This window comes from Amblyraja radiata, chromosome 17, assembly GCF_010909765.2.
Source record: "Amblyraja radiata isolate CabotCenter1 chromosome 17, sAmbRad1.1.pri, whole genome shotgun sequence".
Classification (NCBI taxonomy): Eukaryota; Metazoa; Chordata; class Chondrichthyes; order Rajiformes; family Rajidae; genus Amblyraja; species Amblyraja radiata.
In genome coordinates, this window is record NC_045972.1 from 38,667,671 (window position 1) to 38,684,755 (window position 17,085).

At 45.8% G+C, this 17,085-nt stretch overlaps 1 protein-coding gene across 3 annotated transcripts in view; it reads left to right on the forward strand.

Moving 5' to 3' along the window:
- Window positions 1–17,085, forward strand: part of hsd11b2 (hydroxysteroid 11-beta dehydrogenase 2) — a 54,111-nt gene that overhangs the window by 24,793 nt on the left and 12,233 nt on the right. For all 3 annotated transcript variants that reach the window (XM_033036241.1, XM_033036240.1, XM_033036238.1), the window contains exon 2: window positions 14,668–14,880. In XM_033036241.1, the coding sequence (XP_032892132.1) occupies window positions 14,668–14,880 (213 nt within the window). The remainder of the gene's footprint in view (window positions 1–14,667; window positions 14,881–17,085) is intronic.

The window sequence follows — 17,085 nt, forward strand, 5'->3', positions numbered from 1 at the left end:
TTCTGTGGCATTTGTGGATTAAATGTTTATGCAGAATGCAATCTCCTGCTTTTCACATTCATCATTTTAAATAAATAAACACATCTATAAATAAACACCATGCCATTTTGAAAGAAAATCCCATTGTCTTAGTTTATATTCTTTTAAGCAATGAGGTAATTGTGAACTATCTAGTGTAGTTTTCATACGATGGTGGAAAAGGCTTCAGCAATGAAAAAATACTAATACATATATTCCAATACTCCCTGCTCCCCAGTTTTACAAATTACAGATGACTTCTTTCTTAAGTTGTAAGTCTTCAACTGGCTCCCAGTGGAATATGTTCCAAATTTGTTTTTGTTTTAAACAATATAAAAACACCCAGGAGGTCAAGCAGCGTCTGTGGAAAGAGAAGCTGAGATAATACTTCAGCTCCAAAACGGCAGGCCAAACTTAGTGCGACATTTTTGTTTAAATGTGATCAAACACTCTCGTTATGTAAGGTCTTTTTTTCAGGATCATTGCTGTAAAACCATTTCAATTTTTTGTCATTTCAAAATTAAAACTATATTTTATGGCAGTTAATTGTGCCCCAAAATGAACAAGATTGATCTTTTCAATGTGATGCAAATTAAATTCCAGGTTGAGAATCTGGCGAATTAGCATTACATAGACAAGTACAACACATGAACAGGCCCTTCGACCCACAGTGTCAATGCTTAACATGATGCCAAGATCAATTTAAATCTTGCTTGCACATGATCCATATCTCTCCGTTCCCTGCTAATCCTAAAATCTCTTGAATGCCACTATCATATCTGCTTCAACCACCATCCCCGGCAACACATTCCAGGCACTCATCAACCACCGTCTTTTAAAAGAGACTTGCCCCGCACATCTCCTTTAAACTTTGCCTCTCTCACCTTAAAGCTCTGTCCTCTAGTATTTGATTTTTCCATCTTGGGGAAAAAGGTTCTGACTGTTAATCCTATCTGTGTTTCTCATAATTTGATATACTTCTACCAGGTCTCCCTGCAACCTCTAGATTAAGCATTTTAAAATCGATGCTTAAAAAAAACTTTTTTTTTAACCTTTGGTTTGGCGGGGGAGTGGGGAGTTGAATGGTGAGAGTGAAACTTGGTGATCACCTGAACTTAATTGAGGCAAGTAAAATAACATATAGGCTCACAGTTTTTGTGAAATTGAGCAATGGATAATTATCTACATAGTAACATGCAGCTTTGCAGGTTACAGGTGCGACAAGCATTTGGAAACATACTTTGCACTGAAGCACAAGCCAGCAGAATAGCAATGCCTGTGGCTAAAGCAAACATCTTTCATTCATGAGACATTTGCAGTTAGCCCAGTGTTAAGCAGTGACGGTCATCCCTCTCAGCAGCTGCCTGGGCCCTCTAGTGCAGCAAAGTTGTGTAATCTCCACCTAGTTCCAAGTGGCAGCAGTCCACGCTACAAAGCTGCCCGTACTTTTGCACTAATTGACAGAAAATTGGCCGTTGCACTCGGAGGCCACAATGATAGCTCGAGCAAGAAACAAAAATATTGTTCTAGTGCAGCAGTGCTGTGTTGTTCAAGGGTTTTCTTTGGATGTTGGATGTGGCGATAACCTGGGGTTTCATACTGTGTAGTGTATCGAAAGCAGAAATGCTGCATTCCTCAGCCTACGATCCTGCGGCTCATTTTGAACTAAATTCCATAGAAGATTTTCACGTGAAAAGAGTAAGAATTCTATTTCAAACCCCATACGAGACAAAACAATTGCTCCAAAATTCTTTAGTTCTATCGTTTTAGAGATGCAGTGTGGAAACGTGCCCTTTGTCCCACCATGTCCTGACCAGTGATCACCCATATACTAGTTCTATCCTACACACTAGGGACAATTTTTACAAAAGCCAATTAACCTAGAAACCTGCACGTTGTAGGAGTGTGGGCGGAAACCGGAGCACGCGGAGAAAACCCACACGGTCACACAGAGAACGTACAAACTCCGTACGGACAGCACCCGTAGTCAGGATCAAACCGGGGTCTCTGGCGCTGTATGATAGCAACTCTACCGCTGCACCACCCCTCTTAGCAAGTCTGTAGGGGGCGCTGCTCTGGCAGCAGCCATGTCATGCAGCTCGTCAGTTTTTCAACCTTTTTTTATTTTTTTTAGTATGTTTTGAAGTCTGTATTTGATGTTTCTTTGTGTGTGTGGTGTGGGGGGGGTGAGGGGGAAACCGCTTCGGTCGCCTCCTCCACGGAGAGGCGAGTTTTTCCAGGTCGCCTCCCCCGTGGCCTAACATCAAGGATCGACGCGGCCTTTCCCGGAGACGCGCCCGGGGCTTCAGCGGCGGGCGCAGCGTGGACTCTCGGCGTGGAGCGGGCGACCCTCGCTGGGGCTTGCTGGAGGGGAGCACTCCGTTTCGCTGGCCCGGGGCAGCCAGCAGCCTGAAGCCGCGGTCTGCAGAGCTCCAGCTGGTGCAGCGTCTACAGCCCGGGATCTCACGTTGGGGACCCGGGGGAAGAAGAAGCCATCACTGCCGGCCCGCGGCCAACTTCTACCGCGGGGCCGGCATGGACTTACCAACACCCCTGGAGGGGAGCTTCGACCGCCGGCCCTGCAGTCTACGGTGCTTCTGGCTGCGGCGGGGTCTTTAAATCTTGACCGCTGGCCTGCGGCCTACAACAACTTGAAGCCGCGGTCTCCGGTGAGGAAGAGCCGATCCTGGACTGACTCTGGACTCTGGTCCTGACCACGGGGGGGGGGAATGGAGGAGGACTGGCCAAATTTTGTGCCTTCCACCACAGTGATGAATGCTGTGGTGGATGTTTGTGTTACAGTTTTATTGTGGTTGTGTGTTCTGTATTATTGTATCGTTGCAGACAACCCAAATTTCCACCAGCCTGGCTGTGTGGCAATAAATTATATCTAATCTAATCTAATCTTAGCTGTTACTGCCCCACATAGCCAATGACCCTCTCTGCAGGGTATCCTTTCTATAGATCAATGAGTATAGAAGGTGGGAGGTCAAGTTGCAGTTATATAAGACTTTGGTGAGACATTTAGAATATCATGTTCAGTTCTGGGCACCATGTTATAAGAAAGCAATATTGTCAAGCTTGAAAGGGTTCAGAAAAGATTTACGAGGATGTTGCCAGGACTAGAGGGTGTGAGCTATAGGGAGAGGTTGAGTAGGCTGGGTCTCTATTCCATGGAGCACAGGAGAATAAGGGGTGATCTTATAGAGGCGTGCAAGATCATGAGAGGAACAGATTGAGTAGATGCACAGAGTATTTACCTTCTTCTTCTTCTGTCGTATGTCTTTTAGACCTGCAGCTCCGTTGAGGCGAGCCAGGCTAACGTGTCATCGTCCAGGTCAATCAGACCTCGTTCACCATTCGGTGGCCGGTGTTTGGGGCAACTGGTGACCATGTGCTCCACTGTCTGTGTTGGGTCCCCACACTCGCAGGAGGCGCTCGCTGTCCACGAGGCCCCACCTCTTCATCGCTACTCCATAGCGTCCGATGCCTGTCCTCAAGCGGTTGAGGGTTGTCCACTGATTTCGGGGCAGGTCCTGGCCAGGGACATTCATGGGGTCATTGATGTAATGGTGTAGCCTAGATAGTTCCACTGACTTCCATCTTGTCTTGACCCAGGCGGCCTTAGAAGCGTCATCCTGTGTTGTGCAGAGCAGCTCTTGGGCTTGCGTGGCTTGAGGCGCAACCGTCGTGGTGTCTCTAGGTAAGAGTATTTTACCCAGAGTAGGGGAATCGAGGACCAGAGGACATAGGTTCAAGGTGAAGGGGAAAAGATTTAATAGGAATCTGAGGGGTAACTTTTTCACACAAATGGTGGTGGTTGTATGGAACAAGCTGCCAGAGGAGGTAGTTGAGGCTGGGACTATCTCATTGTTTAAGAAACAGTTAGACAGGTACATGGATAGGACAGGTTTGGAGGGATATGGACCAAGCACAGACAAGTGGGACTAGTGTAGCGGTGTTGGGCGATGTGGTCGAGTTGTGCCGAAGGGCCTGTTTCCACACTGTATCACTCTATAACTGCTTCACCTCTCTAAGAAGGTTGTTCGTTCAAGTCATTTGTAAGCAACTTGAGCACTAATCTAAACTTAGTGCAGAGAATACTGAACGAGGTACCACCCCTTTGGAATCAGCACTTAAATCAAGAACTTCTGTTTTTGCCCTCTTCAATGAACATAAAACATTTTATGGAGACACAACGGACTACAGATGCTGGAATATTAAACAAGCACAAAGTTCTGGAGGTGCTCAGTGGGTCAGGCAACATCTGTGGAGGGAATGGACGGGTGATGTTTTGGGTCAGGATCTTTCTTCAGTTATTTCATAGCTGCCTTTGAGATCTGCCAGTTTTTGTTTTTTCGCAGTGTTCCAATAATGGTGATGTTTCACTATATGTTTGCCAAAAAAGTTGATCAAAAGTGGTTGATTTATTTACACTTCTATTGGAGACCATGGTTTGATCTGCACTTTGATGCACTTAAGACTTTAGAGATATAGCGCAGAAACAGGCCCTTTGGCCCATCGAGTCCGTGCTGACTAACAATCACACCTGTACACTAGCACTATCCTACACTCTAATGCCCCTGTCCCACTTAAGAAACCTGAACGGAAACCTCTGGAGACTTTGCGCCCCACCCAAGGTTTCCGTGCGGTTCCCGGAGGTTGCAGGTGGTTGCCGGAGGTTGCAGGTAGGGAGACTGACAAAAACCTCCGGGAACCGCACGGAAACCTTGGGTGGGGCGTAAAGTCTCCAGAGGTTTCTGTTCAGGTTCCTAAGTGGGACAGGGGCATAAGGACAATTTACAATTTTATTGAAGCCAATTAACCTGCAAACCTGTATGTCTTTGGAGTGTGGGAAGAAACCAGAGCTCCTGGGGAATACCCATGTGGTCTTAGCGAGAACTTAAACTCCGTACAGTCAGCACCCGTAGTCCAGGATTGAATCTGGGTCTCTGGCGCTGTAAAGCAGCAAATCTGCCTTTGCGCTACTGTGCTGCCAAGGACACTGGTCAGTTTACATATTTACATCTGCATCACATATAAATATAAATGATTTTTATTTTTATTTTTTTTACAGTACATTTCTCAAATTCTTGAGTATCCCTGAATTTAATGGGTGCATGAAAAGTGATTATGCCAACAGCCAATAAAGCCCTGAGCTCCAGCGTTCCTTCGCTGACCCTCTATCTGTCATCCTCTTCCATTGCTGTTTAGTTTAGTTTGGAGATACAGCATGGAAACAGGCCTGTTGGCCCACTTAGTTCATGTCGACCATCAATCACCCATTCACACTAGTTCTATATATCCTCCATTCACATCCACTCCCTGCACACCAGGGGCAATTTAAAGAGGCCAATTAACCTACAAACCCACACATCTTTGAGATGTGGGAGGTGACCGGACCACCCGCAGGAAACTCACATGGTCACAGGGAGAACGTGCAAACTCCACACAGACAGCACCCAAGGTCAGGATTGAACCTGGGTCCCTGGTGCAGTGAGGCAGAAGCTCTAACAGCTGTGCCACTGTGCCGCCCTGTTTTAGAGATACTTACCCAGTAATACTCCCTCTTTGGCCAAGCCGTTGTTACCTACTTTATCATCCGTTATAACTTGGTGCAAAGCATAACAGAGCATTTATGAAAAGTATGATGGAATCATAGAGTCACACAGCATGGAAACAGGCCCTTCGGCCTAACTTGCCCACAACGGCCAACATGTCCCATCTATACTAGTCCCACTTGCCTGCATTTGGCCAATATCCCTCTAAACGTGTCCTATCCACGTACCTGTCTAATTGCTTCTTAAACGTTGCGATAGTCCCTGCCTCAACTACCTCCTCAGTCTGCTCATTCCATACATCTACCACCCTTTGCATGAAAAAGTTACTCTTCAGATTCCTATAAAATCTTTCCCCCTTCACCTTAAACATATGTCCTTGAGTTCTCGATTTCCCCTACTCTGGACAAGAGACTCTGTGTGTCCACCCGATCTATTCCTCTCATGATTTTATACACTTCTATAAGATCACCTCTCAGCCTCCTGCGCTCCAGGGAATAGAGTCCTAGCTTGCTCAACCTCTCCCTATAGCTCAGACCCTCGAGTCTTGGCAACATCTTCGTATATCTTCTCTGCACCCTTTCCAACTGAACAACGTTTCTCCTATAATATAGTGCCCAGAACTGAACACGATACTCTAAATAACAAAGACAATTTTGAAGTTGTAAAGAGGCTACATTATTATGTTTTTTTTTGTCTAACTGACTGACTGGCATTTCTGCCCGTGTTTGTATACCACAGTGGTGCCAAGCAATTGCATTTCTGGGAAGGTAATTGGAGATGATTGGAGATCCTAGAATCATTTTCTGCCTTTTGTGACTGGAGCTGACGTCAACCATAACCATTGACCACTGCGGTTGATAACTCCTACAGTGGGGAGAGGAATACCATGCACAATTTCTGTCGTGTTGTGCATACATGTTTGAGCCAAGATTAGACTTGGCTGTGACTCTCCCTAGAGCTGATATCATTGCTCACATTCACTTTTCATGCTTGTCCATGAAGAACAGATGCTTTAACAAGGTCAGCTAACAGCATGTACAAAGAATTAATCCCGTCACCTTCTGGGCTACGTGACACAGCTGTTTGCTGTGTAGTCCCACTGGGCAATCAATGGAAAACCACTCAGCTGTTCCCAGTCAGTCCTCCAGCATTTTGGTCTCTCCGTAACTGACCCGCGGCCATCTCGTTCAGTTCAACAACACAGTGAAGAATGCTTAGCTCTCAGTCCCCACTGCTTCAATGTCAGCAGCAAAACCAAACCTGTATCCCTGAGCAAGGGAAAAGGGGGAGGACAGGTAATCATGTGGAATAAATATTAATTCAAAGCTGTTGCTTGGTTATGAGCTTTAGTGGAGAGTTCCCATCATTGCACCTCGGGGTTTGTACGTTCTCCCTGTGACCGCGTGGGTTTTCTCTGGGTGTTCCGGTTTCCTCGCACATTCCAAAGACGTGCAGGTTGTAGGTTAATTGGCTTCTGTAAATTGCCCCTGGTGTGTAGGATAGGACTAGTGTAGGGGTGATCGCTGGTCGGCCCAGAATCGGTGGGCCGAAGGGCCTGTTTCCATGCTGTATCTCTGAACTAAACTAAACTAAATAAGCACAGCAAACACATGCCTGTCCTTAATTTGCTCACAAAGAGTAGCCAGTTTTAAATGCTATCCCCATTGCCAGCATTCAGTCTCGTGTTGACTGTGGCGTTAGGCTATTTTCATGGCAGGCAGCAGGATAGCTTAGGCTGTGGAACTAAGGTTTCTGACAATGAGTTGTTCCCTCTGGAGAAAGTATTGAAGGAAGATCAATGAATTGACAAGGCAAGTCTACAAGTTGACAGGACACGTAGAGGTTGAGTATCTCAGCGAATCAGGCAGCATCTCTGGAGAATGTGGAGAGGTGACATCTCAGGTCGAGATTTCTTCAGAGGAGAACTACAAAGTAAGCATACTTTTGCATGCCTAGATTCACAGAGATTTCGCAGTGGTGCTGTCAAAATGTAAAAACAAAGATGTTGGTTGAAATGTAGAAACAAAGAACTGCAGATGTTGTCAGGACTGGATTAGAAAATGGGAAAGCATAGAACTAGTGTGAACGGGCGATTGATGATTAGCGTGGACTTGGGTGACTGAAGAGCCTGTTTCCATGCTATATCTATAAACTAAAGGACAGCCATGGTGGTGCGACAGTAGAGTTACTGCCTTGCAGAACTTGCAGTGCCAGAGACCCAGGTTCAAACCTGACTACGGGTGTTGTCTGTATGGAGTTTGTAAGTTCTCCCCGATACCGTGTGAGTTTTCTCCAAGATCTTTGGTTTCCTCTCACACTCCAAAGATGTACAGGTATGTAGGTTAATTAGCTTGGTGTGAGTGTCAATTATCCTTAGTGTGTGTAGGATAGTGTTAATGTGCGGGGATCGCTGATCGGTGCGGACTCGGTGGACCGAAGGGCCTGTTTCCATGCTGTATCTCTAAACTAAAGTATACTCTAATTTTTTTGCAATTACCTTTTTATTATTGAGGGCTTGTCCACATTACTTGTGCAGTGTTTAAAATCTTGCGGCAAATGCTGTAGAAAATGATCACACGTGACCAGTGATCACACGTTCACAAGTTTTATGCTAGACCAGTTTTGCATCCTAGAGGCAATTTACAGAAGCAAATTAACCTACAAGTATTTGGAATGTCGGAGGAGATCCATGCAGTTGCAGAGAGAACGTACAAACTACAGACAGCACCCTTAGTCAGGATCAAACCCGAGTGCTGGAACTGGGGAGTGAGGCTGATCAATAAACATCAGGAACTCATGCGCATCCTCAGCTGCTTTTCAGCTTTGTTCTCTCGCTGAAGACTCCCAGCAATGTTCTTCTTGTCCCAGTTAAACCAAAACAAAGTTCACCACGATTATCAATTATCCAACAACTTTTTTTTTAAACGACTTGTCCTTAATTTTGCAGACTAGCATAAATTATTGGAGACACAAGGAACTGCAGGTGCTGGCTTATATAAAACAAGTCAAAGTGCTGGAGTAACTTGTTCAAGAAGGAACTGCAGATGCTGGAAGATCGAAGGTACACAAAATTGCTGGAGAAACTCAGCGGGTGCAGCAGCATCTATGGAGCGAAGGAAATAGGCGACGCTTCGGGCCGAAACCCTTCTTCAGACTGATGGGGGGTGGGGGGGAGAAGGAAGGAAAAGGGGAAGGGGAGGAGCCCGAGGGCGGGCGGATGGGAGGGTGGGAGGAGACAGCTAGAGGGTTGAGGAAGGGGAGGAGACAGCAAGGACTAGCAAAATTGGGAGAATTCAATGTTAATGCCATCCGGACGCAAGGTCCCCAGACGGAATATGAGGTGCTGTTCCTCCAATTTCCGCTGTTGCTCACTCTGGCAATGGAGGAGACCCAGGACAGAGAGGACGGATTGGGAATGGGAGGGGGAGTTGAAGTGCTGAGCCACCGGGAGGTCAGGTTGGTTATTGCGGACTGAGCGGAGGTGTTCGGCGAAACGATCGCCCAACCTCCGCATAGTCTCCCCGATGTAAATCAGCTGACATCTAGAGCAGCGGATGCAGTAGATGAGGTTGGAGGAGATACAGGTGAACCTTTGTCGCACCTGGAACGACTGCTTGGGACCTTGAATGGAGTCGAGGGGGGAGGTGAAGGGACAGGTGTTGCATTTCTTGCGGTTGCAACGGAAAGTGCCTGGGGAGGGGGTGGTGCGGGAGGGAAGGGAAGAATTGACGAGGGAGTTGCGGAGGGAGCGGTCTTTGCGGAAGGCAGACATGGGGGGAGATGGGAAGATGTGGCGAGTGGTGGGGTCACGTTGGAGGTGGCGGAAATGGCGGAGGATTATGTGTTGTATTTGCCGGCTGGTGGGGTGAAAGGTGAGGACCAGAGGGACTCTGCCCTTGTTGCGAGTGCGGGGATGGGGAGAGAGAGCAGTGTTACGGGGTATGGATGAGACCCTGGTGTGAGCTTCATCTATGGTGGCGGAGGGGAATCCCCGTTCCCTGAAGAACGAGGACATTTCCGATGCCCTGGTATGGAATGTCTCATCCTGGGAACAGATGCGGCATAGGCGGAGGAATTGGGAGTAGGGGATGGAGTCTTTACAGGGGGCAGGGTGGGAAGACGTGTAGTCCAGATAGCCATGTGAGTCAGTGGGTTTGTAATGTATGTCGGTCAGGAGTCTGTCCCCTGCGATGGAGATGGTGAGGTCAAGGAATGGTAGGGAAGTGTCGGAAATGGTCCAGGTGTATTGGAGTGCCGGATGGAAGTTGGTGGTGAAGTGGATGAAGTCAGTCAGTTGTGTGTAGGCGCAGGAGGTGGCCCCAAAGCAGTCGTCAATGTAACGGAGGTGGAGGTCGGGGATGTGGCCCTGGTACGTCTCGAACAAGGATTGTTCAACGTACCCGACAAAGAGGCAGGCGTAGCTGGGGCCCATGCGTGTGCCCATAGCTACGCCTTGTGTTTGGATGTACTTGGCTGGAGTAACTTAGCGGGTCAGCGGCATCTCTGGAGATTGTTTCAGGTTAGGCTATGCTCAGTCTGAAGAAGGGTTCCGAGCTGAAACGTCGCCTGTCCATGTTCTCTAGAGGTCCTGCCTGACACATTGTAAAAATAAATCCCAACTTCAACAGTTTTTGTGGGGGGATTTATCGGTGTAATTTACTGTTTGGTCTAAACTTCAGGAATATGATTTCTGAACTAATATAAACAAGATGTGATCTTTTCAGAGCAACCCTTGTTCTACTTGTTCTACTGTTGCTGTATTATCACAACTAGTGTACGGTTACAATAGTGAACCCCCTGTCCCAACCCACATCATTTGAAGTCTACCCGACACATCCTCACGTCTGAAGAAGGGTCCCGACCCGAAACGTCACCCATTCCTTCTCTCCAGAGATGTTGCCTGTCCCGCTGAGTTACTCCAGCTTTTTGTGTCCATCTTCAGTTTAAACCAGCCACACTATCCTCTCAGTTCCTTCCAACACACACCCTCACTCTAATCTACCATGTTGGACAAGAAAGACATTTTTACATTCCAGCTTGGATAGTCTGACACAATGTTCAAATTAAGCATCCGCCCAAATTTTAAGTAAGTAGAACATTTCAAAGGCTTTTTTCCCCCATGCATTGGATCTGGGTAGAATTTTAAACTTGTTCCCTTTGGTGAAAAGCCAGGACCAGCTGATTATCATAACAAAGAATCCTCTCGAGCACTATTTCCTGGCATACACAACAGAAGTATTGTGAGAGGATACAAGGAACTGCAGAAGCTGGTTTGCCAAAAATCACAGTGGTGCAGTAACTCAGCAGGCCAGGTAGCATCTCTGGAGAACATGAATATGTGACATTTTGTGTTGGGGCCCTTCTTCAGAAATATGCTCTCAAAAGCAATATTGTGAGTAACTTTGGTCAAGTCACTGTTTAGAAGGATGTCACAGAGCCATACATCATGGATACTGGCCCATCGGCGCAACTTGCCCATGCCAACTCTACACTTATCCCACCTGCCCGCGTTTGGCCCATAACCCTATCCATGTACCTATCCAAATGTCTTTTGAAACTGCCTCAACTACCTCCCCTGGCACCTTGTTCCGTACACCCACCCTCTGTGTGGAAAAATGTTGGCCCTCGGGTTCATATTAATTCATTTCCTTCTCATCTTAAATCGACACTATCCTACACACTAGGGACAATTTAGTTTTACAGAAGTGAAATAACCTACAAACCTGTATATCTTTGGAGTGTGGGAGGAAACTGGAGCTCCCGGACACAGGGAGAACGTACAAACTCCATATAGACAGTACCCAGGCAGTAGTCAGGATCGAACCTGTGTCTCTGGCACTGTAAGGCAGCAACTCTACCTCTGTGCTGCCCTAATTCTGTTTCTTGATTACCCCTATTCTGAGTAAAGGACCCTGTGCATGTACCCTAATTATTCCCCTCAAGATCTTGTACACCTCCAAGATATTATACACTGCTCATCCTCCTGTTGTCTACAGAATATAGTCCTAGCCCTGCCCAACCTCTCCCTGTAGCTCACTCTCACAAGAAATGGCAACATTCTTGTGAATAATATATCCAGAGAGGGTGCAGGAAGGATTATCTGGAGTGGTTCCAGGGATTTCAACCACAAGGCAAGACTGGTGAGGCCTGTTCCACTTGGAACAAAGAACGTTATGAGTGACTTGACAGAGTGATTGGATGAAGCAAATAAAAGCTATTGTGGTCAGCACATTCTGGTTGGCATATGCGGCACAGCAGTAGAGTTGCTGCCTAACACCATCAGAGCCAGAGTTCGACCCTGACTACTTGTCTGTATGGAGTTTGTACGTTCTCCCTGTGACCAGGATCTTGCATTTCCTATGATGTTTTGTGCAGAAATCTCATCTATCTGTCAACTGACAATGCAACATTGATCTGGGCCCCAAACTTGCTGGCACCATCAGAAGCCTGTCCCATTTCTACAGCGAACACCATACTTGACCAAAATGGCCTAACAATGCATAAGTCCTTATTAAAGTGTGGGTACTATGGCTGCTCGATTTCAGCCAGGATTAACATTGGAACACGTGACAATATCAATTATATTTTGGGCTGTATGCACTGCTTTCCTTCAGATTTTAAAGTTCAAAGCAACCGGGTGTGTGACTTGTGTTATAATGGTTCCTTCTTTGTCACGTGTACCAAGGTACAGTGAGATTCTTTGTTTGCATACAGATCAGTGAGATTATTGCCATACATCAGTACCATCCCCGGTTAGATCATAATCCAAAGAAACAGCCCACTGAGTCTATATGCAGGAGTCTCCAGGTTTTGATACCATTTCACAGCTCCAACTGCAGCAGACCATAAAGGCCAGTTGCAGCCATCACCCCACGATGCTGGCGCCCAGCGAACCGTCGTTCTTGCCCGGCCCACATCAACCTCCGCGTCCCAGAGCCGACCTTGAAGGCGCGGAAGGTAAGTTCTTCCTAACAACTCTTGTCCAGCGTTTGCCACCGTCGTTGACTCCCTCCACCTCCAGGTCTCCCGAGGACGAGCAGGGGCCGGGGTTCGGCGGCTTCCCTCTCCCAGCCAGGCCTGCTGTCGAGGGCAAGGCCGCGGCTCGCCAGGTCCTTCTGTCACACGCAGCAGGCCGGGCAACAAACGTAATTTGTCCACTGGACCCTTTTGAATAGGTAGGAAATCTGTGAATGGTTGCTAGCCAGCTATTAAACACCATGTTCACTGGCTTCAAAGTTCCACCAAATGGCACGAGCAGCCAGTTGAACAAGGGTTTAAAACCTGGATGAACATCATACTGAGCTACAAGAATCGCTAAAAATAACTAATTGGTGATGAAAGCCAACAAATCTGAAGGGACCCTGTGCAGAATAGAGTTATTTATTACTTTTTTGCTGCAGAATAAATTAGACTCTGTTGACCAAAGATGGACATTAAAGTATTAAACCAAAATGCTTGACTGAAAATATTATTTGAGGACAAAAGAGGATTGTCTGCTGGCTTCTTTCAAGTTTAAGCTGCACAGTTCAAAGTAATACATCCTCTTTAACAATGCTTCCTTTTTCAAAAACTAAATCGCAACACACAAAAAAGAGCTTTTGTGTTGCGATTTATAAATAACTTGGTAAAAGTTCAAAGGAATGTAAAGAGCCTACATTATCAGGTTTATTTGGACATGTCATTGTTTGCTATTTTTTTAATCTTTTTCGTAAGATAACATCTGTTCCTGTTGAGAATAATAAACCAAGCAGCAAGCATATCTGCCAGGCTTGGCTTCACATCTTTCCTGAGTATAGTTTGCAGCCTTATTTAATGCATCTACTGCCAAATTGTGTGTTGCTTGAAAGAGAGGTATCAAATCGCAATATGTAATAACATAATCTACAGGTGGTATCGTACAAAGCGTTGCTGCACGGCTTGGTTTGGGAACAGCTCTGTTCAAGATCGAAATAAATTTCGGAGAGTTGAAAAGTAGACCACTCCATCACACAGACCGGACGCCACACCATTGACTCCGTCCACATTTCACCCTGCTTTGAAAAAGCAGCCAACATAATCAAAGACTTGTCCCACCCCGATCATTCCTTCTTCTCCCAACTCCCATCGAGCAGAAGATACAGAGGCTTGTAAGTGCGCATCACCAGACTCAGGAACAGCTTCTTCCCCTGTTATTTGGCTTCATCCACTGTTAATCTTCCACTAGGGTGGCACAGTGGTAGAGTTGCTGCCTTACAGTGCCAGAGATCCGGGTTCGATCCTGAATATGGGTGCTGTCTGTACAGAGTTTGTACAATCTCTCCTTATGGGTTTTCTCCAGAATCTCCAGCTTCCTCCTGCACTCCAAAGACATGCAGGTTTGTAGGTTAATTGGCTTCTGTAATTTGTCCCTAGTGTCTAGCATAGTACGAGTGTATGGGTGATCGCTGGTTGGCGCTGACTCAGTGGGCCGAAGGGCCTATTTCCTGTATCTCTAAAAAATAAAAATAAAATTTTAAACAAATCCGTGGCAAATTACCTGGCAAATATCATACCGAATTAGACATGTTTTAAAAATACTGACATTCGTCCCATCTTAAGTCTGAAAAAGGGTCCTGACTTGAAGCATCCGACAGGCACTCGGTTGGTACCGGAGGTTGGTCAAGAATGCACCGCAGAGAGAACAACGAGGGGCCCGGTGTTGGGGGCCGCCGTGATCAAAGAGGACCCGTCATGGGGGGCGACAATGAAGAGGGACCCAGCGTGCGGGGGGTCACTGAGAATGAAGAGGGACTATTGGGACTACATTGAACATTTGCTGGTGCCCTATAGATGGCGACTCTTTGCATACTTTACTTATGGTATGCAAAACATAGTATTTCACTGTGACATGTCACGTGATTATACACTATCAATCATTCCTATTCATTTATTCATTCAAAATACTTCCAGTAAAGAGCAACTTGGAAATATGTCCTGCTGAACTAAAATATTTTTGCATAATCAATAACTGGCTAATAAGCCACATGACACATGTTAAAAGCCTTAGCTTGTTAGTTGTTACAATGCAAGCAACTTGCTGATCATTTATAAAAATCCTAATTCTTTTCAGGATGTGATTCAGGATTTGGAAAGATCATGGCTCAACACTTTGACTCGCTGGGCCTTCAGGTTTTTGCTACGGTGCTGAATACGGAAGGGCCAGGAGCAAAGGAACTGTTACAGGACTGTTCGCAACAGCTTACCCTGATTCAGATGGACCTCACAAAGCAAGAAGACATTGACAAAGCCTTGCAAATCACAAAGGACAAGCTCGGCGAAAAAGGTGAGAGGACGTTAATTAGTCCAAGATTCTGTTGTTTGTTCTGATAATGAAAGCAATTGGGTTCAACCAAAAATAAGACAATATCAAAAGCATTATTTTAATAAAGCAGTTCAATTTTTTGGATAAAGAGGCTGCAGATGCTGATAAACATAGAAACATAGAAACATAGAAATTAGGTGCAGGAGTAGGCCATTCGGCCCTTCGAGCCTGCACCGCCATTCAATATGATCATGGCTGATCATCCAACTCAGTATCCCGTACCTGCCTTCTCTCCATACCCTCTGATCCCCTTAGCCACAAGGGCCACATCTAACTCCCTCTTAAATATAGCCAATGAACTGGCCTCGACTACCCTCTGTGGCAGGGAGTTCCAGAGATTCACCACTCTCTGTGTGAAAAAAGTTCTTCTCATCTCGGTTTTAAAGGATTTCCCCCTTATCCTTAAGCTGTGACCCCTTGTCCTGGACTTCCCCAACATCGGGAGCAATCTTCCTGCATCTAGCCTGTCCAACCCCTTAAGAATTTTGTAAGTTTCTATAAGACTGGGGTAACTCAGCGGGTCAGGCAGCATCTCTGGAGAACATGGATAGGTAACGTTTTGGGTCGGGACCCTTCAGACCAAATTTTTGCATTGTTGAAAATATACATAACACGGCAACAACCATCAAATTACAGTTAAATGCACGAATCATGATGTCCATTAGGTTTTACACCTCAATCTATATTTACTATATTTGCTGCTTGCCAGAGAAAATCGTGGATTGTATGTTCCAATGTAACTACATGTTTAATGATGTGCTAATAGCAAACAACCTCCCAGGCACTGAAAACTATCAGTTACATTTGCAGAAAAAAAGACACACATAGTTCTGGGGTAACTCAGCGGGACAGGCAGCATCTCTGGAGAACATGGATAGGTGACGTTTTGGGTCGGGTTCCATCAGCACCAGCATCTGCAGTTCCTTGTGTTTAGTTTTAGTTTAGTTTAGTTTAGAGATACAGTGCGGAAACAGACCCTTCGGCCCGAGTCCGCACTGACCAGCGATCCCCGCACATTAACACTACTCTGTACACACTAGGGACAATTTTATATTTATACAATTATACCAAGCCAATTAACCTGTTCATCTTTGGAGTGTGGGAGGAAACCGAAAATCCCGGAGAAAATACATGCAGATCATGGGGAGAACGTACAAACTTTATACTGACAGCATCCGTAGTCAGGATCGATCCCGGGTCTCTGGCACTGTAAGGCGCCAACTCTACCGTGTCTGCAGTTAAATTTATAAAATCCCTTTCACTTAGATTTGCATCTCAACCATGTCACAAATAGTCTGTGTGAAGGCACACTGCTCAAAATTGGCAGAGAGCAACCAGAGTTGGCACAAATTATAATGGGAAATGGGCTGTAAGTTAATATATGCAACTATTTAATGATGTGTGCCTGTCATTGATACCTTATTGGGAATGCATTATAAACATCAGACAATCGGGGAGTTGGCGCAGCTTGTTCATTGTTTTGCTACAGTGCATTACAATACTAATGATAATCATAGTAAATTGGTTTTGCACAGCCTGTAATTTTTGATCATTATCTCCACACCAGTTTCAAAGAGGATGTTCAAGTGGTTGGTAGTTGTAGCGTCTGACTTGGAACATAGGTTCATAAGTCATAGAAGCAGCATTAGGCCATTCAGCCCATCGAGTCTACTCCACCATTCAATCATGACTAATCTATCTTTCCCTCTCAACCCCATTAATTTTTGATCATTATCTCCACACCAGTTTCAAAGAGGATGTTCAAGTGGTTGGTAGTTGTAGCGTCTGACTTGGAACATAGGTTCATAAGTCATAGAAGCAGCATTAGGCCATTCAGCCCATCGAGTCTACTCCACCATTCAATCATGACTAATCTATCTTTCCCTCTCAACCCCATTCTCAAGCCTTCTCCACATTACCTTTGACACTCTTACTAATTAATAATGGACACAAAATGCTGGACTAGGGTCTCGACCAGAAACGGCACTATTCCTTTCTTCCAGAGATGCTGCCTGACCCTCTGAGTTACTCCAGCATTTTGTGTCTATCTTTGGTGTAAACTAGTATCTGCAGTTCCTTCCTACACAAGTATTTGTCAATCTCCAGTTTAAAAATACCCAATGAATTGACCTTCTTAGCCATTTGTGACAATGAATTCCACAGATT